This window comes from Squalius cephalus (genome assembly GCF_949319135.1).
Source record: "Squalius cephalus genome assembly, chromosome: 21".
NCBI lineage: Eukaryota > Metazoa > Chordata > Actinopteri > Cypriniformes > Leuciscidae > Squalius > Squalius cephalus.
In genome coordinates this window covers 29321431-29342454 of record NC_137142.1, presented here as the reverse complement: position 1 = coordinate 29342454, position 21024 = coordinate 29321431, and the positions used below count along the sequence as shown (strand labels likewise).

General features: G+C 36.3%; 1 protein-coding gene across 7 annotated transcripts in view; it reads left to right on the top strand.

The window, feature by feature from the left end:
• mark3a (MAP/microtubule affinity-regulating kinase 3a) overlaps nucleotides 1–21024 on the top strand; it is a 35291-nt gene that overhangs the window by 6541 nt on the left and 7726 nt on the right. For 5 of the 7 annotated variants that reach the window (XM_079854595.1, XM_079854600.1, XM_079854598.1 and 2 more), the window contains exons 4-16: nucleotides 7085–7133; nucleotides 8751–8816; nucleotides 8922–8992; nucleotides 11072–11128; nucleotides 11436–11672; nucleotides 11750–11869; nucleotides 13128–13227; nucleotides 16857–16969; nucleotides 17052–17202; nucleotides 17759–17961; nucleotides 18367–18470; nucleotides 19676–19915; nucleotides 20123–20149. In XM_079854595.1, the coding sequence (XP_079710721.1) occupies nucleotides 7085–7133; nucleotides 8751–8816; nucleotides 8922–8992; nucleotides 11072–11128; nucleotides 11436–11672; nucleotides 11750–11869; nucleotides 13128–13227; nucleotides 16857–16969; nucleotides 17052–17202; nucleotides 17759–17961; nucleotides 18367–18470; nucleotides 19676–19915; nucleotides 20123–20149 (1538 nt within the window). The remainder of the gene's footprint in view (nucleotides 1–7084; nucleotides 7134–8750; nucleotides 8817–8921; nucleotides 8993–11071; nucleotides 11129–11435; nucleotides 11673–11749; nucleotides 11870–13127; nucleotides 13228–16856; nucleotides 16970–17051; nucleotides 17203–17758; nucleotides 17962–18366; nucleotides 18471–19675; nucleotides 19916–20122; nucleotides 20150–21024) is intronic. The other 2 variants (XM_079854596.1, XM_079854599.1) reach the window with 1 other exon arrangement.

The window sequence follows — 21024 nt, the reverse complement described above, 5'->3', positions numbered from 1 at the left end:
AAGCTCAATTGTATGAGGCACTGCTCGGTGCAGACAAAAGTCACTGTGGTCTGTTGGTCAATGCAGCAAATTGGCATGGTCAACTGAACCCATTGCCAAATCTGCGTGGATCTTTTCATCCTCTCTGGAAATTCCCAACCATGTGGATTCTTATTGAAATTACTGGATTTTGTCTGTGAAAATTTGCAGAGCAATGGTAAATGTGACAGTGCATAAATGATGCTCCTTTAGTAGGAACTCTGGGATAGTAGTTTAAATGGAATTACCCAGTGCAATGGCACAGAAATAAAAAACAATCAACTTATATTGCTTGTTGCTTTATGCCGTTGCGCCTGGTTAGGACAGTGTTATGGTGGTGAACAGTTTGGAGTTCATAATCAGTCTTCACAACAGCCAAGATGAAGGGAGGAGGAAGAGGATATGAGGGGGAAGGACAGATGGACATTTTGGTGGGCTGACAGTGAAGTGACAGACTGGAGGGACCTCAAAATGGTATGAGATGGAAGATAAAGACTGGAAAACAGGCACAGACACAAACAGCCTGATGACAGTCTGAATGAGAGGAGTAGAAGATGTACATACAGTATGAGTGATAAATGTGAAATGAAAGGCTGGAGGGAGATGTGGGAATGGGATGATCAGAAGAATTCAAATGATAATGCTAATCAGTGCTCGCTCAGAGATACACAAGCCGAGCCGCGTCTCTAATTTTAGCTGGAATCTGCTCGCCGCAGCCACCATTAGTTTTTCCACAGCGACCATTGATTGGGATTCAGAGTATATCCTCTCTCTGTGCCCTGCTGGTCCTCAGCCAACACACGACTGTGACTCACGCACCGCAATAATGACAGACCGACACAACCAGGCCGTCTCTTTGGCTCTTTTTATGTTTTTGCTGTAATCCTCTATGGTGCGTGACTGCGTGTTGTAACAATGATGTGTTTTTTTATATGAAATTTGAGGTAGTGTACACTACAGATCAAAAGTTTGGTGTCAGTAAGATTTTTCTCTTTTAAAGCAAGAATGCGTTAAAGTGATCAAAATTGACTTTTAAAATGCTACAAACAATTTCTGTTTCAAATTTCAAAGAATTTTTTTTATCAAAGAATCCTGAAAAAAAGCTTCAAGCTGTTTTCAACATTGATGATAATGTTAATGATTAATGAATGATTTCTGAAGAATCATGTGACACTGTAGACTGAAGTAACGATGCTGACAATTCAGCTTTGCATGACAGGAATAAATTACATTTTAAAATATATTAAATTTGAAAAGTTATTTTAAATTGTAGTAATATTTCACAATAAAACAGTTCTTTATTTTTTTAATCAAATAATGTAATCATAGCGACTCTGGTAGTGTAGCTTCTGTAAAAGTACAAACTTATTTGGAAATATGGCATTAAAACCCTGAACCATACTGGAAAATGGTTGAAGAAAGTCCAATATTTCTCTTCTATTTAAATTATACAAATTATACTTCTATTTAATTGTATACAAAGTTGATGCATTTTCTTTGTTTTTCATTTTCTAGAAATAGTTTAAAAACCTTGCTGTATTTTTGTGTAGTAAATTAAGAGAAGGTACACCACCATCTTGCTCAGACGAAAGTGACTTGAACGCACCTAATGTCGCAAACACGACTCGAAATACGCAAATACGAACTTCCCAGGAGGACTTGAATGCACCATTAGTTAACAATAACAACACTTTTCTGAATAGCGTGAAATTATGTGTCCTTTATTTCTGTTGTAGTCTGTTTGTCTTCATTTCTTTTGCCGTTGATGCAGTGGAGCATGCGGTGATGTTTTTAGTATTTAGTTGTGTTACTCTAACACGTGTCCTCATGATTGTGCATGTGTGTTGTTGTGAGTCGGAGGTTGTGTAATTGCTCGTGGGCGTCTGAGCTCCACACTCGGTCTGGTTCCTCGACTGAAGTGAGATGTTCTGCTGTGGACTGGTGTTTTTTAGTCATCACAGAGGCGTTAAGATGGTGCACCAAAGGGAGGGAGAGTGTGAGAGCTGAGAGAGACCAAAGAAAATCTTAAGAAAAAGAGAGACAATCATGTGGAAAATATAAATCTGATATTAAATAAATTAAACCTGGAATAAATGATGTAAACAATGATGTGAAAGCAAAGTTATGACAATATGAAACGTGCAAGTGATTTAGATATTGTCCTTTTTATCCCCCTTTTCAATATTCTGGTAGCATTTTACAATAAGGCTCATTAGTTAACGTATTAACTAACATTAAAATTCTGGCGTTCATTGTCATGTTAGTTCACAGTGCATTAACTAATGTTAACAAGAATAATGTTCGATTTTAATAATGAATTAGTAAATGTTGAAATTAAGAACTAAGATTAATGAATGCTGTAGAAGTTAACTAACGAAACCTCATTGTAAAGTGTTATCATAATTCCTTTATCTGAAATAAGAAAGCATTTTTCTTATCACAAGCCACAGATCTGAATGTCTTTTCATCAAGGAGTTGATTGATTCAGACATTTTGAAAGTGCCACTGTCTAATGACAAATGAGAGACCAGGATGGCATCATTTGAGTCATGTTATAAATCAATAGAAACACAGTCTTCTCTCAGGCCTCTGTGTTTCACCCAGCTGATAGTACTGAGACAATTCTCTATGATGTATCTTTATTGTTCCTATCTGTATTCTGAAGATTTTTAGAGGGGTTTCTTGTTCAGATATAATTCACCTGATTAATAATTTATTAACAATATATTCCTAAACTTTTTTTTTTCTGACCGTTGATTAGTTTATTTATGTGATAAAAAAGAGAGATAAAAAATCATCAATGTAAAAACCTTTAAAAGGTTAGTTCACCCAAAAATGAAAATCTGTTAAAATCCAAACCCATAAGACTTTCGTTCATCTTCGAAAGACAAATGAAGTTATTTTTAATGAATTCTAAGGGATTTCTGTCCCTCCATTGAAAGTCTATTCACTCAAAACTTTGATGGTTGTAACATTCATAAAGAGATCACAAAAGAAATCCAAATGAATCAAGCGGTTTAATCCAAGTCTTCTGAAGAGACACAATTTGCTTTATATGATGAACAGATTTAATTTAGGCTTTTATTTACATATAAGCATTGATCAGCGAACATATATGGAGCTCAACCATCTTTGCTTGACGTGCAAGAGCAAACCTCATTTGATTCTTGAGGAGCCTCAAACATGCTGTATAACACATGAGAATGAACCTCATTGGTTCTTGCACATCAATCACGCAAGCTTGAAAACTTCTGTTCACCAAATTTTAGTCCTCTGTACATTTGCTGATCAATGTTTAATGTGAATAAAAGTTGATGTGAATGTTTATGTGAATAAAAGCCTAAATTCAGTCTGTTCATCATATAAAGCGGTCGAGTCTCTTCAGAAAATTTGGACTTAACCACTCCATTCATATGGATGATATGATGAACAGATTTAATTTAGACTTTTATTCACATAAAAACATTGATCAATGCAATGAGCACGTCAAATATGGTAAGCGCATGCACAAACATACTTGATTGGCGAAACTTCATTGGTTCTTGTGTGTTGAGTAAATTATGATTTTTTTTTTTTTTTTTTTTGTGAACTAGTCCTGTAATGTCTGTATTCTTCCACTTATTTGGCCCAGACACAATCTTAAAATGCTCTGTGACACTGTTATAGATTCATTGCGTATTGCTAAATCTATAGGTTTTTTTTTTTGTTTGTTTTTTTAAGTAAGTTGTAAAAAATTGGACACCAACAATAACTATAAATAAATAAATTTTAGATTGGATGCAACAACAATCATACAGCGCGACCATTGTAGTCTGATTCATAAACTAATGATTTTTAACAATCCAGAAGGACTAGTGAATCAGTCTCATGAGAGATGTTTAAATCAGAAAGTCATTACTTTCATCATGTCAAACTCAAAATGAATGAACTAATTTATTATAATTATTATTATTTTTGATTAAGGAACTGAAAATGATTCCCATTTCAAATGTCTCTGTACAGGTGTGTTCACATTTGTGACAAAAGCTTAAATTAAATCAGTTAATCATATTAAGTAATTGTGTCTCTTCAGAAGACTTTCAAACTTCTGTTTGTTTCATATGGATTTCTTTTACGATCATTATATATGTTGTGAAGCATAGTTTTGGGTGAGTAGGCTTTCAATGGAGGGACAGAAATCTCCCAGATTCCATTAAAAAAAACGTACTTGTCTTTCAAAGATGAACAAAAGTCTAATGGGTTTGAAATTTAACGTGGGTGAGTAAAATTTTTGGATGAACTAGTCCTTCAACTGTAATATGCCAACTAAACCAAACAAGAATTTGATCCTGACTTTATCCAATGTTCAGAATTCTGTTCTGCAAATGTATACAAACTTGTGCCTATTTAATGCCTCATTCGTATATTTCAAATGGAATAGGTGGAATAGGAATAGGTGTCCTTAACAAAAAGTCTTGGGTGTCCCAGAATGTGTCTGTGAACTGAGTTTCAGCTCAAAATACAACACAGATCATTTATTATACCCTGCCCAAAATGCCCCTCTTTGGGTGGAAGCAACAACATGTAGTTCCTTTGTGTGTATCTTTAAATGCAAATGAGCTGCAGCTGCTCCCCGCCCACCTTTCCAGAAGAGGGCGGAGCCTACAGCATGTGCCACCGATACTCTGGCAACAACAAAACAGGAGAAACGAGAATGCGAATGTATCCACGAATGTGTTTTTGCCTTCCACTGTGCTGCCTTTCCATTATTTTCTAAACGCGCTTTAGACGGGGGGGGGTGGGGGGGGAGTTTCTTCCATTCGCACACAACACGTGTTTGCGTCTAAAAATGCAAGACACGGGCAGTGTAAAACACAAAATGTCGAGACGCGTTTTTAAAAGTTAAACTTCTTTTAACTTGTGTGCTTCGTTTTTATAATACCGTTTCCTGTGCGAGACACTGTAGGGGATGCGAGCGCAATGGTCAAACAAGTCCGTCTAGCACATTTAAAAAGAAAAGCAATGGAAAACTAGCGCAAGTGAAGTGACGTAACTGACACTGGTAGGCTTTAGCTAGGAGATAAACATGGGCTGCGTCCAAAAGCGCATACTCTTGTGTTGGTACCTATTTTGAACAAGTAATTAATTCACGGCCGCTAAAAAATTATGTTTGTGTGTATTTCATTCGCCATGCTGCCATTATCATGTGACCTACCAGTGTCAGTTACGTCACTTCACTGCCATTCACAAATCCTCTCCCGTAGCCTCATGGGATAGTAAAGTGTCCATCGTATGCGCACTTCAGAATCTCGGCAGAAGTAGTAGGTCATCCTGGTACTTTTTGCCTGCTCTTTTATGAATACTGTGAATTAGGATATGTGATTACGAATGCAGCCATGGTCTAGTAGTGTGTGTATAGCTCACTCAGGGGAGGATCTAAGCTAACAGGACAGTTTCCATCACCAGTCATAGGTGGGGCTTGTTACATTGTGACAAAAAACACAATGAATAGGAAAAGTGAATGGCTTATTTTGAGACACTGTTTATAATTTAAGGGGAATGTAAAAAGAGTAAAGGGTGGATTTTTACTATTACAAGGTGGCTGTGTACACACTGCCGACACACATTTATGTTCAAACATCATGTAAAAGTGAATTTTGCATAATAGGTCCCCTTTAATGTACTCAACTGGGGAATTATGGTGATACAGTGCTATGCATAAGTTTAGACACCTATGCTAAAGTTGACTAAAAAGAGGAATAAAAAATCATCTTTTGGAAACTGAACTTAATGCCTTAATTTAAAAAATTAGGAAAAATCCAACCTTTAAGTCTTTGTGAATGAATAATGTATCGTAAATAAATAAATGTTCTTCCTTAAAATACAGGGTGCATAAGTTTGGACACCCCTATGTTAAATTCCCATAGAGCCAGGCAGATTTTTATTTTTAAGTATTTTTTTTTTTTTTTTTTTTTTAGGATACTATGCATCCTGATAAAGTTCCCTTGGCCTTTGGAATTAAAATAGCCCCACATCATCACATAGCCTTCACCATACCTAGAGATTGGCATGGGGTACTTTCCATAAGATCATCTCTCAATGCAAATCAAACCAGCTATTAGGCTAACTGAAATAAAACCATGCCAATCTCTAGGTATGGTGAAGGCTATGTGATGATGTGGGGCTATTTTAATTCCAAAGGCCAAGGGAACTTTATCAGGATGCATAGTATCCTAAAAAAAAAAAAAAAAAAAAAATACTTAAAAATAAAAATCTGCCTGGCTCTATGGGAATTTAACATAGGGGTGTCCAAACTTATGCACCCTGTATTTTAAGGAAGAACATTTATTTATTTACGATACATTATTCATTCACAAAGAAAATTGGTGTCCTTAAAGGTTGGATTTTTCCTAATTTTTTAAATTAAGGCATTAAGTTCAGTTTCCAAAAGATGATTTTTTTATTCCTCTTTTTAGTCAACTTTAGCATGGGTGTCTAAACTTATGCATAGCACTGTATCTATTCGTTAATATTTACTGTATTCACCAGTGGATTCTTCCATTAAAAGAAATCCCAGTCAAGCCAGTATCTGAGGGAGGAAATCTCTTGCTGAGTTTGTCTAAATGAACATGTTTTTATTGTATATGAGTTCTGCCGTGGCCCATGAGTGGTATAACTCAGATTGTAGGGTAGTGAGAATTGGATTGGGTTTATGCTGTACCGAAAGTGTTTCCCTGTGGTCCAGAAATCGCACTGCGTCTCTCGCACCCTCTCAGAAGCTACACTTGTGGAAAGCAGAACATGCTAACAGCTCAGGAACACAGTCTGCCTACTATAGCGCTATTAAAGATGCATGACACTTCCATTCCATTGAGAGGGGAGGATTCAGCCTTTTTTTTAGGGATCAATAATGAATAGCACTTAATGCTAGTTTCCACTGAAAAGCAAGCACTCTGTTCACTATGACAATGACACAGTCCAGCTGTATTTAGCTTCCTGTTCCATGTTAATGCTGAAAGATGGTACAAAGCTTTTGTTTAACAATACAATGTGACATGTTGATTTGAATTGTTCTTCTCTTCAACAGCTTTCCAGAGAAGTCACAATCATGAAGAATTTAAACCACCCAAATATTGGTAAGTGTTTATTTGCACACCCACACACACACCCCCACCACCTCCATAAGTAGAGGCTTAGATGCTGTTCCTCTCATTTAGTTTAATTGATTCTTCCACATTTGTTGTTAGTTCCTGTTTGCAAACAGCATAATGTTTAGCAGAGCCAGACACGTCGTCATGTCTTCACACAGAGAGGGGCTTTATGTTTCACTAGCCTATATTTAGACACACTGTCGGTGGTACGGCATGAGAGAGCTTCGTGGTGCTTCACGACCGACAGACGTTAAACAAAATGGGATGAAGTGGAACCTTCTTTTAAATGTGCAGAGGAGTATTTATAAATAAGAAATGACTTCCAAAGAGATAGGAAAATAAAGCTCATGAGAGCGAGGCAGTAAAACCGCTCTTACAAAAACGATTGTGGTATTATTATGGAACAGTTGATAATATCACAGTAGTTTGATGTATACCAAGTGATTGCCATATTCATATGCCTTTCTTTACATCACAGTAGTTTAGAATTATTAATATACTATATTTTTGATTATTTTGTTTATATTTTCAGTGTTTAAGTTTTAGTCATTTTGTTATGTGGTTGTCATTTCTATTAGTTTTTATATATTTTTAGCTCTCAGTTTTCATTTTAGTAATTTTAGTTTTAACACTTTTGCCAAGGCAACATTTGAAAATAATATTCATTTAATATTTAGAGTCATTAATGAAAGAGATTTAATAGTTTTAGTTTACAGTAACAACATTGTTTAGATGGTACTAAAACTTACCATGAAATTGACATGTTTTTGTACCATGCTATGTTTTATTTGGTTATTTTTTTCTTTTTGTCTTTATATAAAATAACAGTAGTTATTAAATATTTGTCCCTTCTACTGTTTAATAACACAGAATTTCATTCCAAACCAGGGATGATGTTGACTTGCATGAAAAAGTGAACATAGTGTCTGTCTGTGTCTGTCTGTGTGTGTAAAATGTATATAATATATTTTTCAGGCAAATACACAGAAAACTTTTTTTGAGAATTGGATTTTGTAAGATTGAGGCCCTATTTACACTTGTGCATTTTCATTTTATTCAAACGCATAACTTTTGCTAGGGTTACGCCTGGTGTCCACACTACTCCGGAGTTTTCCACCCTTTTGGAAACGCTGCAGACCCCATTTTAGTTTGAACACACCAGGGTTGAGTTTCGGTGTAGACGGACCAAAACAGAGACTTTTGAAAACGAAGGTGTGGCTGCCCACATTCATTCCCTGATTGGGTCTTCTGGATCATTGCGTATTCTTCCTGAACACACTACCAGAAGACGACAATAACAGACCAGCCTCGACGACTTGTAAACGATAAAATGGAGACAGAACTGCATTTTAAAACACCATAATGCGAAAACGCACTAGTGTGGACATAGCCTACATGGCCAAGTTGTTTTTAAACACATATGTGAACACCCCCCTAATAAATGTCTGCTCGGGATCAGATGAACCTGTCGTTATGAACAAGTCTTGGAGATATCAAGATTTGTGCCTGATTTGACCCGAAAGAAAGCCCTTTTTCCTTTGCATCCTTTTTCTATGTGTGCATTTTCATCAAATTCTCTCTTCTCTGTAACTTTCTTTATAGTCAAACTGTTTGAGGTGATAGAGACTGAGAAGACACTGTTTCTTGTGATGGAGTATGCCAGCGGAGGTAAGTGTATTTGTGTGTGTGTGTATGAGAGAGAGAGAGAGTTTAATTTTGTGTTCTTGTCCACTCTTGGTCTTATCTTTGACCTCTCTGCTCTGTGTCGTGCAGGTGAGGTGTTTGACTACCTGGTGGCTCATGGGAGGATGAAAGAGAAAGAGGCCCGAGCTAAATTTAGACAGGTGCAGTTCTCTTACTGTTTTCTTTCAACATGTTAGGCAAACACATCTGATTGGTTTGCTACTCGGTGTGAGTTTAAATGAGTCTCATCAGCCCACTAGGCACATGCATATCGTGACTGATGTTACATTAAATCTTACAAGTGCCCTTTGACACAAGTATGTTGAAGAATGTGAGGTTACTCAATGTCACTGCACTAAAATGTGGAGGGACTGAAGACACTGACATCATAGTTAAAGTAATATTACGCTCAACTGTGCCATATTATCTGAACTTGGAGTGTATTTGTTGCTTTTCAGTGTGTTGTGTAATACTTTAACTGGGGACAGAACGCTTAGTCATTATCAGCATGGTTGAGCATGGCCAATTCTGTGAAAAATAAAGAGTCAATCAATGCAAACCATTGAATTTTGGAAAAAGCTATTAATCCGAGTAGACAACCCATGACAAGGCTGGTCTGGACCAATGTTCTTTTCCTGACATTTGTTTAGAAATATCTATGCATGACTACGGTCTGATTGGATGCGAACGTCAAAGTTTCCACAATATTTTTTTTTATATTAAGTGATCAATAGCTAAAGTAGTTACGGTTTTGCCAGTGCAAAAGTTAGGTCAGGGTGCAGGCTGTGCACTTATTTTTTGGGGGGGGTGTTATCATTGGCGCTAGTGGCCTAAAAAAGCTCATTAGTACAAATCAAAGTTTATTAGTGCACAGAGAAAGTTAATTAAAATTGCTTTATTTTTCAATAAAAAATATATATAATAAATATTTTGTTTGGCATTCTTATGCTCATTAATTATTTGAATAAGAAACTGTAATACTGTGAAATATTACTACAATTAAAAACGACTCTTCTGTTTAAATACCTTTTTTAATTTAATGTATTCCTTTGATTTAAAAGCTGAAATTTCTGCAGTGTCACATGATCCTTTAGAAATAAGATGCTGGTTTTCTGCTCAAGAAACATTTATTATCATAAATGTTCAGAACAGTTTTGCTGCTTAATATTTTTGTGAAAACTGTGCTTTTTTGTCAGCATTTTTTGTTGAATATAAAAAAAACTGCTTTAATTTGAAATAGAAATCTTTCGTAGTGTATCTTTTATCAGTGTCACATTTGATCAATTTAACATGCCCTTTCTGAATAAAAGTAATTTAAAAAAAAATTGTACTCACCCCAAACTTTTGAACTGTAGTTTATAATCAAATAAAATGCATGTAATAGTTGAATCATTCACACATTCGTCATTCACTCATTAATTGACCCACATGACAGAAAATCATACTGACGAATCACTTACTTTAAAGGGAAAAAAAAGAAAAATAAATTCACCCTCATGCCGTCTCAGATGTTTATGACTGACTTTCTGCTGTGGAACATAAACAGAGATTTTCTCTGTGAGTCCATATAATGCAAGTGGATGGGCAAAAACGTAAAAACATAACAAAATGGACAAAAACTGTAAACAATGTTTTATAAAATGGATAGTTCAGGTCCTTGATTCTGATTGGTTGAGCCGCAATCGAAGCCGTTGTAAATTACTCAACAAACAAACACCTGTGACCGCATTACATTAGTATTACTGCGCAACTGCCGTTTGTGAATTTATTTATATTAATTTTTTTTGCTACATGTGTTGCTTGGCAACCTTTTTGGAACTACATTGCTTTGGTGGAGGAATAAATGTGTTCAAACGTTATATTTTTTGTTGCTGGTGTTTATTTTATGAATAAAATAAATATTAAAATTAATATTTTTATGGAGTAACCGTTTTATAAAAGCAATAAGCTCCTTGAAGACGTGTCTTACAGTGAATTTAGGTTTTTTTTTAACAACGCCCCTTAGCTGCTCTAAATTCACTGTAAATCACGGCTTCACGGGGCTTATTGCTTTAATAAGCACACCGTGAAACTCATAATAAAAATAATGTTTTAATAAAGTTATAAAATACCATTTAAAGGCAATACAATTGATTGAATAGACTATTTGATGACCCTAATCCTGATCATTTTTTCCCAATGATGATTTTTTTTCTCCAAACTCCAGACAGATGATCTGATTTATTTATTGTGTTGTACAGATTGTGTCAGCTGTGCAGTATTGTCACCAAAAACACATTGTGCACCGAGACTTGAAGGTAAGCAATTGTTGTTTGTTCTCATGTTTTTGTGGATAAACAATAAGAAAAGGGATATGACGTGATTATATTAAAGTGTATAGGTGTAAGAACTTCCAAACAAAAGACGAAAAGGATTCTACAGTGGCTCCAAAATGTATTCGGACACCTAAACAATAATTAGAAATTACATTTCATTGGAAGATGAATTATCAAACCAAGTAGCATCTTCAGAAAATTATTCTCAAAACTAATTTCACTTTTCTTATGCCTTTTTGAGTCTTTCTTTTTTCCCCCCTTCTTCTTACCTCTGTGTTTTTTTCCCCAGGCTGAAAACCTGCTGCTAGATGCTGATATGAACATTAAGATAGCTGATTTCGGCTTCAGTAACGAGTTCATGGTGGGAAATAAGCTTGACACGTTCTGTGGCAGCCCCCCTTACGCTGCCCCCGAGCTCTTTCAGGGTAAGAAGTATGACGGGCCGGAGGTAGATGTGTGGAGTTTGGGGGTCATACTCTACACGCTGGTCAGCGGCTCCCTGCCCTTCGATGGACAGAATCTCAAGGTTTTAACCTCCCTTTATCAATGTCTATATGTGTGTATGTGTACATCACTGTATACTTACTGCTGTTTATTACACAGGAACTGCGTGAACGTGTGTTGCGTGGTAAATATAGGATCCCTTTTTACATGTCCACTGATTGTGAGAATCTTCTCAAGAGGTTCTTGGTTCTAAACCCAGCCAAGAGAGGAACGTTAGAGGTTAGTCTGTTTCTTTTCCACCTTTTTTTGGTTGGCCGTACCTCCTTTTTTATCCTTAATAGCATGTCAGACATTTTACATAATTAATGCCTGATTTGTACTGAAGAGAGGGCTGAGCAATATATTGATTATTCTCTATGTATTTATTCAATATATATATATATATATATATATATATATATATATATATATATATATATATATATATATATATATATATATATATATATATATATATATATATATATATATATATATATATATATTTTAGCAACATCAAGCATTCGTAACTTTAAATAATTTGTATAATTGCTCAAAAATATGTCTTAGTGAATTTATCTGTTAATAATGTGTATTGTTATAGTGGTGCATATACATTTTTTTGTTCGTTTGATTTTTTTAATTAAACTACATTTTTACTGTATTTTACTTTATTGTTTTAAACATTTGTAATCTAATTGGCTGCAATGTCTTTTGAGTTTTGGTTGAACTGATAAAAAAAAAATACTATTAATAAGAGTATCAAAAAAATACTCTTTTTAATATTTACATTACTGTTCAAAAATGAGATCAGTAATTTTTTGGAAAAAAATGTATTCAACGAGGATGCATTAAATTCATCAAAGGTGACAGTAAAGACATTTATAATGATATAAAAAATAATTTATAAATTAAAATTCTTTAAAAAAAAAAACTTACAAACCCTAAACTTTTGAACAGTAGTGTAAATTAAAATAAATATTATTCTGATGATTTTAAACATTTGTAATGTAACTGGTTTGGTCGCAAGGATCATTCCTCTGTAAAACAAATCACCCTTTTAATGCATTTCAGAGCAAATATATTCATATCTATGTAACACTTTACCAATAAGGATAATGTATTAACTAACATTAAATAAAAATGACCAATACATTTGGTACAGTATCTTTGTTTACATTAGTTAAATACAACTGTTCATTGTTTGTTCATGTTATTTCACAGTGCATTAATAATGTATTAGTAAATGTTGAAATTAACATTAACTAAGATGATAATAAATGCTGTAGAAGTATTGTTCATTCATAGTCCATGTTAATTAATGTAGTTAACTAATGTTAACAAATGAAACCTTATTGTAAAGTGTTTCCCATATCTAGATATACTGAATACCAAGGTTTGAAAAATAGCGAGTTATACATTTTTATACGGCCCGCCCTAGTAATGGTGACTGTCAGTCTCAAGCTGGAGATGATTGTTTCTGAACTTTCTCCTTCAGCAAATCATGAAGGAACGCTGGATCAATGCTGGCTTTGAGGATGATGAGCTCAAACCCTTCCTTGAGCCAGAAGCCGACATTTCCGACCAGAAGAGAATAGGTAAGAGGAAACCTCACTGTAATTAGTTCTTTTGCCACCATTTCAATAGTCTCGTGTAGCCAGTAGCAAGGTCCGGACTCCATTGTAGCTTTCTTTGGTGAAGGACCGCCCAATGTCTGACCGACATGCAAAGCAACCAATCACAGTTTGTTTTGTTCCACGTCACATTTTTAAGGTTGTGAAAATGCAAAGTCGATGTCCCTACGACAACAGACCGGCATGCTACTAATAAATTATTCATTCAAGAACGTTGTGCAAGTTTACTGCAACAATGGCGCCATGAATTTCACATACTTTTTTTAAAATTCAGCGTTTAGTTGATCCTGAGAAGCGCTCATTGTCATAGTTGTAAACACAACAGCTTTCTTCATCAATGAGGGGGTTTGGCATCACAACTGCTTTGTTTCAAGGCAGACAGTTAAAGAACACAGCAGACACATCTCCTGGAAATCCTGTAGAATTCAACCAATCAGATGACAACTTTGAACATCCTGAGGTGTTTCCACTTTTGTGTGCCTTATGCATGAGATGTTCAGCCAACGGCCCGTGGGCGTGACGTCTGAGGCTGAGACTACCATTTCAGTGTTCATTTGCATGCAAGAAAGGCAGCGGAAAGCATTTTGCGTTGTCAACTTTCGAGCTGCCCTTAGAGCAGGTTGAGGGAGATTTATATTTACATCCACACTCTTATCACAGCACTTGAGAGAAAACATCCAGAGACAGTGATATGAGGGCTTGTTAGTGTGGGGTATTGCGTAATACCCAGCAGCTGGCTCCCTCATCTATCGACATCTCTGATGTCTACTCCTCCCTCTCCCGCTCTATCACAGCGAGGATCTCCTCGTGTAGCAATGTGATATGATCACATGACTCCAAGTACTAGAGTTTAGCTTGCAGGAGCACGAGGCAGTGCGGTGCACCAGAGCTTTGCACGCTTATCTGCAATCGATCTGCTGTTCCGCACATACGCCTGTCAGTTTAACCACACACATGAGCACACACCTGGTTGCTTACTGAGGAAACTGCAGGAACAAGAACACTTGAATGTGGAAGCCAGAATTAGATGGTGACTGGTCTTTTCTAGCCTTCCGCCCCCATTTTGAGTGAAGCCTCACGTTGAGAGGAGCATGCTGGAGCTTGGCAGCCCTCAGCGGTCCTTTTGTGTGTGTGTGTGGAGAGGAGGTGAAACGGGAAGCTTTGGTTCTTTGAAAGAAAGCCCTTAAGTCAACCAGCGTATGGATTCCCATGAGCCCATTAAAAGGAAGAGGCTTAATTCAGGCTCATGAAATATATATTTCCATCTTGTTTCAATCTGGAACATGCATTAATAGAGAGCTCTCCATCACACAACATCCGACTGGCCCTTCATTCACTACACCCAGTGCCTCAACATATGGATGCCCTTTCGGAAACTCAGTCCTGAGCATCCTGACAATTTCTTTTAGTTCTTGTTGTGTTCTGTTAAAGTTAAAATAGTGTTTAATTATCTGTCTCTGTTCAATTTATAACTTGTTCAATGTCTTTTATACATTATCGTTGAGCTGCCATAGCATTTTAGATTTTAGGTTTCCTTTTTGCTTAATTGACACCTAACAATAAGTTTAAGTTTATTAATATTAGTGGTTGCACTCACTTTTACAGTTTGTTACCCGAGAAAGGAAATGGACAATATGGGTTTAGGTTAGTTCTAGGGTAAGGTTCAGGGTAGTTCTTGTTATATATCAGTTATTGTAATTAATATAGATGCTGTCATATGTACATGCAGAACAGGAGTGTAAAATTAGCATTAGTTAATGCATTTACGTATCATGACAATGAGCAGCACTTTTTTATTATTAATTTTGCAGCATTTATGAATCTAGGCTAAATGTTCATTCATAAATATACTACTGTCCAATTGTTTATTGTCCATTAGTTAATGTTTTTTTTTTTTTTTTACTTCAAATGTAAAAAAAAAAATTAGTTAACACTACCCAGAGTGCCAGTGGAGTGCCCGTGGGTCATTAAGTCTTAATTATCATCTTAAGAGATATTAAATTTGGAGACAGAAGATATCATTCGTGATATGTCTTAATGTGTATATATCACTGGCAAACTCGTCGTTTCAGAGAAATTCTCCATTCTCTTAAGCGCAGCTGCTTTGTACTACAGGGTTTAACAGGGTATCTGTTATGCTTTTGCTGTTCCATAAGTGCCACCTACTGTCAGAGAGTGAATTTACATTTTGATTCACCCCACAGCAAAAATGAACCCATATTTTTATGCAACATACATGCAGTGTTGTTAACCATTGGAATATAAATATAATCATTTATAACTTTTTATTTTTTTATTTTTACGGTTTAGGATGTTACCAAAAACATTGCCCTACACCTCCCAAATAGTCTTAATTTTATTTGTGGAAGTCTTAAAAAAGGTCTTAAAAAGCCTTACATTTTATTTAAAAAACCCTGCATATACCTACCGTTCAAAAGTTTGGCGCCAGTAAGATTTATATTTATGCTTATGCCCACCAAATCATTTATTTGATCAAAAAAAAAAAAAAAAAAAATATATATTAGTAATATATGAAGTAGTATTATAGTTTAAAATAACTTTTCATTAATACATTTTAACGTCATTTATTCTTCAGTGTCACATGATCCTTCAGCAATCATTTTAATATGCTGTTTTGCTGCTCAAGAAACATTTATAAATATTAGCAATGTTAAAAATGGTTGTGCTGTTTAATAGTTGTGTGGAAACTGTGATAATCCCCACCCAAATGTCAATTTTGTGTAACATTATAAATGTCTGTTACTTTAGGTCAATTCAGTGTGTCATTGCTGAATAAAAGTATGAATTTCTTTAAAAATTAAAAATAAAAACTTATTGCCCCCTATCATTAGCTAATAAATATATTTTTCAGTTAAAACAGGAGGTACAGCTTGTTCTTTGAGTAACAGTGAATGGTTGGCTATTGGACAGATCTGTGTATTGTTAGCACATGTAGGTGGAACGGATGACTCATACATTCTTACAAATAAACTGGATTTATCTCTGTATATCAACCTACTGGTTTATAGTGTGTATAACAACTGAGGGGTTGATGTGTGATATGATTATGCTAACATTTTAAATATTTAATTATCCTCAATCTCTAAAAGAGTTGAATATGGTAGTCTTCAATTAGAGTCTCCTTTGGTAGATATCACCCCTCTTTCATGTTTTAGCACAAATGGTGTGGGATCACTTGTGTGCTCAGGTTTAAAAATACTTAGGGGTTTATGTTAAGTATTATTAAACTACTATAATTATTGCTCATGCTTAGGAATCATTTATTAATAGCTAATGATGTAATTGCTTAAAGTTCTAAAACTAAAAGTAGACTCTAAAGGCATCTTTGCACAGCTGGGTTTGGGCTGCTCTGTGCATGCTCATTTTTGATTTGTTTATGTCTGCTCTGACACACTTCAGGCCCTAGTACAGTTATAATTGCTGTGTAAATGCATTCATGCCACCTCTGAGCAGCATTAAACAGTCTTTGTAAAGATGGCTAAATTACATTTCAGAAACACTTCTATGCCACCTTTGCAGTGTAAATTTGGCATTAAGCTGGTCTGTATTTTTTTGTGTGTGTCATTCTCCAGATGTGATAGTGGGCATGGGCTTCTCCAGAGAGAAGATCCAGGAGTCTTTGTCCAAAATGAACTATGACGAGGTCACAGCCATATACTTACTGCTGGGCAGGAAGACCAATGAGGTGAGCTGCTAATGAAGAGAGGTTCCTTATAACGGAGTTTATGGACCATAGTACATGTGTGACTTGCTGTTTTTGTGTGTAGGAGGTCAGTGACTCCAGCTCCAATAGTAATCTCTCCGTGGCCAAGACCAGGCCAACCAGTGAGATGAACGGCCAATCACCATCTCACCTGAAGGTCCAGAGAAGCGTCTCCTCCAGTGAATCCAGAAAATCCAGACGCCATAGTGACCAAGGTGATTTTCTCTTTACATACTGTCAAACATCAGATCCGAATTGCACGCATAAGCACAGGCCATGAGACGCTGTTTTCTGTGCTGTGAAAGCAAGGAATGATGACTCGGGCTCGAATTTATATGGTAAAACCGACACCATCGTTACTGTTCATATCACTTTGTTTCAAGTGCTGAGGAAGTCTCTAGGGCTGAATAACAGATATGGTAATGAGCATTTAGTTTCCGACACGCTGTAAGCCAATCGCTACTGACTGGGCCATCTGACCAAAAAGAGCAGAGTAGACTCTGATTGGTCAGAGTTCTTGGAAAGGAGGGGTTTAGAGAGACTGAATCCTTTTATTCAGACACTGTGAGAAAGGAGGTGATGCTGCAATGTAAATTATGAAAAAATTAAGTGTTTTTTGACCTTGGATGCATGTAAATCTATTGCAGGAGACCTCTAAAACAAAATCAGGAACCTTTAAAATAGCATAATAGAGGTGCTTATGCTTGAGAATTTGCAGAGAAAAGCCTTCAAATGTTTCTCTCTCTCATTTACTGTCTTTCTCCTTCACAGTTGGTGTGGTCGCTAACTCGGCGTTGAGTAACTCCAAGAGGACTGTTCCTGTCACAGCCGACAGTGATGTCAAACAGGAAGGTGGAGTCACAGCACGCAAGGCCCCCACTCACAGCCCCCCCAGCCCACTCCAGGGTAACGCCAACAACCCCAACAAAACAGACATACCTGACCGGAAGAGAGGCAACTCCATCACACCTAATGTAAGTTCACCCTTGCTTTTTCGGTCATTATGAATTTCACAATATTACTGTTTTTCAAATCAAATAAATGCATCCTTGCAATGTCTCAAAAACATTTTTAAAAAATCGTTACACTTTATTTTAAGGTGTCCTTGTTACAGTTTAATTATACATTTAAGTTATACTAATAATTAACTACATGTACCTACTATAGGGTTATAATTAGATTTTGTTTAGGGTTATGTGCATGTAATTATGAATAGTTTATAGTATTTTTTATAGAAACTACATGTATCATGTGTAACAAGGACACTGTAAAATAAAAGTGTTACCAAAAAATCTTATCCCAAACTTTTGAGCAGTATTGTACATAAATTTCCCATGATGTAATAGAGCATTACTCTTCCATTTTTTGATGTCACACAGAATAACTCCGGATCGGGAGGCATGTCAAGGAGAAACACATACGTGTGCAGTGAGAGAAACAACACAGACCGCCTTTCTGTCATTCCTAACGGGAAAGAGAACAGGTACAGGCTGCCCCTACTGTGTCCTGAGTGATGTACAGTACCTAATATTGAACACACTTTTATGCAATTTACTACTTTTATCCACAGCCACATAAAGGTGCAGAAAGTGATTTCAGAGAAACACTGTTGATATTTGAAATCAACCCAAACAAACACACTGTCAAGTGTCTCGTCTAACTGCGTGCTTTCCCACACTTGAAAAAGGCAGGTTCTCACTATTTGAAGATGTAAACTGGATTGCACTCAACGATTAGGCCTTGTGAATTATTTCCATCCATTTATTTATTATAGCATTAAGCTATGTAGGTGAAAAACCTTTGAAGAAATAAACATGCATACAGTGTAAATCACCAGCAAACCTAATAAAATGCATACATTGGCAGGTTTAACCTAACTTAATTTTAACTTTTGCACAGAACTACATCGAAAACATCAGTACCTTAAGTTAATGAACCATTTAAAACATGAATATTCCACCAAGCCTAAGAAATATTGCATATAGGTCTGAGTTGGTAAATATTACATATTCAGTTAAAGCTTGTAGGTATTACACAGCCCAATAACAAAATGCACGAACACACAATGCAAGAGTGGATGTCTCTTTATCACAGCTGAAAAAATACAGTAAACAAGAGTACGTATAGTACGCATATTCAAGCAAGAGTTGGTTGTCAGTCACCTGAGCTCCAGACGAACAATGACACTCAAACCTGTCCTGTTACTGTTGCTAACATTACAACAACAGCATATCTTGGTCCTGTGAAACTACAAAACCAATGTTACTCACGTTATGGAGCAGAAACAACGCTGCCCTGGCTTCCGTTTCCAGGCCTTGCTGCTTAGGCCTGCTAAAGCTCTTGCATGATCGTAACCCTTCTTTTTCCAGTGAATTTCCTATGACCTTTTCTCTTTTGCAATGTCTCTCAGCCATCTCTCTTTCTACAGTCTTTCTTCAAATCTCCCTCTTGCTCACTCTCTTTCCTCCCCCAACATGAGTGGACATGCCCCCTACTGCTGATTGGCTACAAGTGTGTTGTGGTGCTCGGTCCAATCCACCTTCAAAAATATTTCTCAGAAATCGCTTACTGCACCTTTAAAATGCATTCAAGGTGTATTTTATCATTGTTGTCCAAACTGTTGCTGGCGCCTTGCACTTGCACGATCAGATTTAGTGAAACCAAGACTGATATTGTCTCTGTCTGTAGTGTGTCTTTGTCTCCTGGCTCACGCGACCCTGGTGCCTCCACTCACAGCATCAGCACTGCTGCAACACCCGATAAAACACGATTCCCACGAGGCTCTGCAAGCCGCAGCACCTTCCACGGACAGCTGAGAGATCGTCGCACGGCTACCTACAACGGCCCACCCGCCTCGCCTACGCAGCCTCGCAGCCGTGGAAACGCCAACAACCTGCTCACCAAGCTGACCTCCAAACTCACTCGCAGGTAAAGGATCGTTCACAAACGCATAATTTCTTACATTTCTTATTGAGCCATTCGTTCAATTTAGGCTCGACTTTTCCTTCCCGTTTCCTGACCTCTCTCTGCTTTTATTTGTATTTTTTTTTTTTCTAAGGGGTCATTAGAAATGGTTTAATTTTGTCCATCTATGTAATGTCTATCCTTTTTTTTTTTTTCATTCTTGTGTTGTAGAAATATGTCATTCAGGTTTTCCAAAAGGTAGGCCATTGAGTTCATGGGGTGTAAATCTGTCTATAACGTAATGAGAAGAGTCCAGGGGCTGACGCACTAACCCATAGAGATTTGATTGCAGTGATTTGGAGTTTAATGCTCTCTCAGTGGTTGATTACAGCATGCTTTAAAACACTGCCTGCATCCTAGTGTGGCCGAATCAAATCTATCTACCGCTCTTTAACTGATTGCTACTAATCAAAATGTTTGCATGACACAAGCTGATTGTGCAAAACAATGTGTATAACTTAATCTGACATTATAAAAAACACTTCATTTAAATGATTCAACTGATTCCACAAAGGCTTTGGTACATTCTCAGCTGGACGGTGTGTTGAGAGATCAGATTCAGTAGCTCTGTATGATTCCTAGACAAAAAAGACAGCATTTTTTATTTTATTTTTCCCCAGTTTTTTTTTTTCTTTTGTAGAACAGGGATTGATTTGCACTAATGTTCAAAAAGTTGGGATCAGCGAGATATATTTGTGTATTTTTATGGTGTAATGATGCTGAAAAATTCAGCTGTGCCACAATAGGAAAATTACATTTTAAATCAAATTTATATAAATGTTTTCAAATGTAATTTATTCCTGTTGTGGAATTAATAGATTATTTAGTAGTTAAAGTAGTTAGGAGTAGTTAAAAAAGCCTTTATGTGAAAACTAAAAAACAAAACAAAAAGAGAGAGAGATGATCCTACTTCTCATAAAACATTCACTACTGGCCTTAAGAGATATAACTATAGATGGAAAGGATCTCAAGCTGACTAGCTGAAGACGTTACTGTAGCTTTATCCATTAACAGATGGTACTTCCTTGAAAATAAATCCCAACACAGTGCTACAACAACCATAATGACCCTTC